Source organism: Melopsittacus undulatus, chromosome Z, assembly GCF_012275295.1.
Source record: "Melopsittacus undulatus isolate bMelUnd1 chromosome Z, bMelUnd1.mat.Z, whole genome shotgun sequence".
Taxonomy (NCBI): Eukaryota; Metazoa; Chordata; class Aves; order Psittaciformes; family Psittaculidae; genus Melopsittacus; species Melopsittacus undulatus.
Window position 1 is genome coordinate 10,345,438 of NC_047557.1, and position 2,873 is coordinate 10,348,310.

At 56.4% G+C, this 2,873-nt stretch overlaps 1 protein-coding gene across 1 annotated transcript; it reads right to left on the reverse strand.

Moving 5' to 3' along the window:
* Positions 1-266: 266 nt before the first annotated feature.
* Positions 267-2,324, reverse strand: CCL19 (C-C motif chemokine ligand 19). The gene is made up of 4 exons (XM_005143466.3): positions 2,206-2,324; positions 1,136-1,259; positions 669-765; positions 267-287 (listed from the first exon to the last, which is right to left on the reverse strand). The coding sequence occupies exons 1-4, from the start codon at positions 2,261-2,263 to the stop codon at positions 267-269; spliced, it is 300 nt and encodes a 99-aa protein (XP_005143523.1). The 5' UTR covers positions 2,264-2,324.
* Between the last annotated feature and the right edge of the window lie 549 nt (positions 2,325-2,873).

Sequence of the window (2,873 nt, forward strand, 5' to 3'; positions counted from 1 at the left end):
CATCAAACAGCTGTGAAGGTGATGGAGCCTCTGGTCCAGCAGCCCCTGGCTCAGCCTCACACAGGTTGCTGGGTCACACTGGAGGTGATAGAGGGAAAAGGAGAGAGGAGGCAGTGCTCTGCCCAGCCCCATGCACTGGCACGAGTGCTGAAGAGGGTTGGCTTGCGGCTGGACATGGAAGCAGGTTGGCTCCATTGGCTTCAGATTCACAGCTGGGAGCCAGCCCCACTCCAGATGCTGGGGCTGGCCATGGGCTTCTTCGGAGCCTATTTGCCCTGGTGTTTGGCCTGGGAAAGTGAAAACCCAACAGTGATGAGTGTGATCCTTGGGGCAGGAGCCTCCCCTGAGTCTCTTCCATGTGGTCACCAAGGGATGGATGACCTCCTGTGGCCAAGCCATTACAATGGGGACCTGGCAGGGCTTGCAAAGCACCCACTAAACTTATTGCAAGCCTGTGGCTGCATTTACTTGGGGGTAAGAGGGACTGTGAGAAGCCGAGCTGGTCCCAGAAGGAGGGATGGAGACAGAGACAAAGTGCCCATGCCTCAGTATAGAGCATGTCCCAGCTCTTCCCAGCAGGACGGTCACACTGGGAAAAGCCTGTTTGGTGATGGATACACCCCCACCGACTGCCCCCATTCTCAGCTGAGAACAGGGATGGCTCTTACCTTCCGGGCAAATTTGGCATTCAGCTTCTCCTGGAGCTTAAGCACCCACTGGGCTTGCGGGGGGGCACAGAGGCGCTTGCCCCTTGTGGTGATGAACCTGATAGGTCCATAGGGAAAAAGACCAAGATGAGGTGAGCAGGACACCCCAAGCATGCTCAAGCACAGCTCAAGCTCTCACCCACTGCCTCCCCCAATGCCCTCCTCCATCCCTACCTAAAGGTGACTTTCTTCCCTGTCTTCTGTCCCATGTTTTCCCCTCCCGGCAGGTCCTGCTCTGACTGAGCCTTTAATCTCCAACGCCTCTTCCCTATTCCCTCAACCCCAAAACCTCCTCCTCCAGCTCTGCTTTGCCCCTCTCCCTGCCTCCCTGCAGGGCCCATCCCTCGGTCATCACCAAGGGGCTCTTGGTGATCACCCCTGGGGCTGTGTCCCTCATCCATCACCACCCTGGGGCTGTTGTCTCTTACACAGCAGCTGGGATATCGCAGCCATCCTGCACAAGCTGGAGCCGGTAACTCCTCACTATCCGTGACGGGATGGGATTGTCCCTTGTCCCCAGGCAGCAGTCGAAGACGTTGTTCCCACCGTGCACTGGAGGAGGAACACAACATGCAGCTGTTTGGATGCACCTTCACCCATCCATCCTGGAAGGGGAAGGTGCTGTGGGGCAGGATGGTGCCCTATGCACATGCAGCAAGATCTTTATTGCTCCCACACCCCTTTGGCTCTTTCCAACAAAGCAGAGGAGATGAGAAACAGCAGGTTGGTAGAACACAGCACTTCTGCATGCCTGTGTCCCTCCCATAGCACCAGCAGCAAGCAAGGCAGCACAGGGGGCTTTGTCTGTTTAGAGGATGCTGCAATACAGACACCAGCAACCCCATCACCAGCCCACCCTGTATGGATGGGTCCTGTGACATCCGAGGGACCCAGCTGCCTGCATTTCACTGTGGGGTAGGGAACCTCAGTCACCCTGCAAGCAAATGCTGTATTATGTACTGTGAATGCACTGTGAATGCCCACTGAGGCTGACAGAGCCCAGGGATGCCTGTAGCCCCATGCAGCAAGGTGCAGTGTAACACCACAAGCTACCTGGACTCCCCAGCTCCCCACACCAGAGGCCTGGTATCACCCACCCAGACATCTGTGACCTGTGCAAACACCATATCCCACACGAGCATCTCCTCAAACATGGATTATGCACTAGCACACACCTTCCTTTCTGCTCCCAAGCCCTGCCTCTTGTCCCCCAGCCTGTCCAATGCCAAAGGATGCTCCCTTTGGGAAGCTGGGCTAGGGCACAGGGAGGCAGGATTGCTCCACTGCCTTTCCTAAGCACAGCTTTCCAGACCCAGCACACTGCAGGCTGCTGCTGGGCTTTGGGCAGGATGGAGTCCTGAGACAGGTTACAACAGAGGATGCAGAGGGCTGGGGCACAGCCCCAGGCATGGATCCCTATAAGAGACCTCTGGAAATGCAAAAGAGAGCAAGAAACCTTCCTTGCACAGGAGAGGCAGAGTGAGAGGTTCCCTCTTACCATCCAGGATACATCCCAGCACCAGGAGACAGAGGCAGAGAAGCTGCAGCTTCTGCATTTTGCTGCTGAGTCTGGCAATGGATGGGCTGGAGGCGCTGGTGAGGTCCAGGCAGCAGAGGTGAGCTCTGCACTGCTGCTGATTGCTCCCTGCTGCCTATTTATCCTTCCAGCCCCGTGGGTTTCACTTTCTATTGAGAAGAGGGGTGGGAAGTTGCAACAAGTCTTACCACAGGCTGGATTTTAATCTACGAGCAGTTCCCAAATATCCCATCTCCTTTCCCTAAAACCAGCTGTTCCGTTGTCCCAAAGCCAAACACCCTCACAGCCAGCACACAGGCCACAGGGGCTGCAGCTCCGGGGTCCCTTTACCCTGTGAAAGTACCCTAGGGCTCTAGGCCAGCACATGAGGTGTCTCATCCCATTCAATTCCCAGTCCTAGATGTCTCTGGGACATTCCCATTAGATATCACAGAGGCTCAACCCCCTGATGCTGCAGGAAGGATTTGCCTCAACCCCAATTCTGGGGTATGTGTCAGAACTGGGGTGATGTCTGAGCCCCTGCATCTGGTTCCAGGAGCCTGTCTGCCTCCCTCTGCCCTCCCCAGTGCCTTCAGTGGGGACACATCCAAAGCTGATGCATGGAGGAGAGCCCAGCCACCATTCCCTGC

Excerpts from the sequence above, each read along its gene's own strand:
- CCL19 (XM_005143466.3), bottom strand. The coding sequence starts at position 2,263 with ATGCAGAAGCTGCAGCTTCTCTGCCTCTGTCTCCTGGTGCTGGGATGT. Across the intron at positions 1,260-2,205 it reads GCTGGGATGTATCCTGGATG|TGCACGGTGGGAACAACGTC; the intron begins GTAAGAGGGAAC and ends TTCCTCCTCCAG. Across the intron at positions 766-1,135 it reads TGCGATATCCCAGCTGCTGT|GTTCATCACCACAAGGGGCA; the intron begins GTAAGAGACAAC and ends TGGACCTATCAG.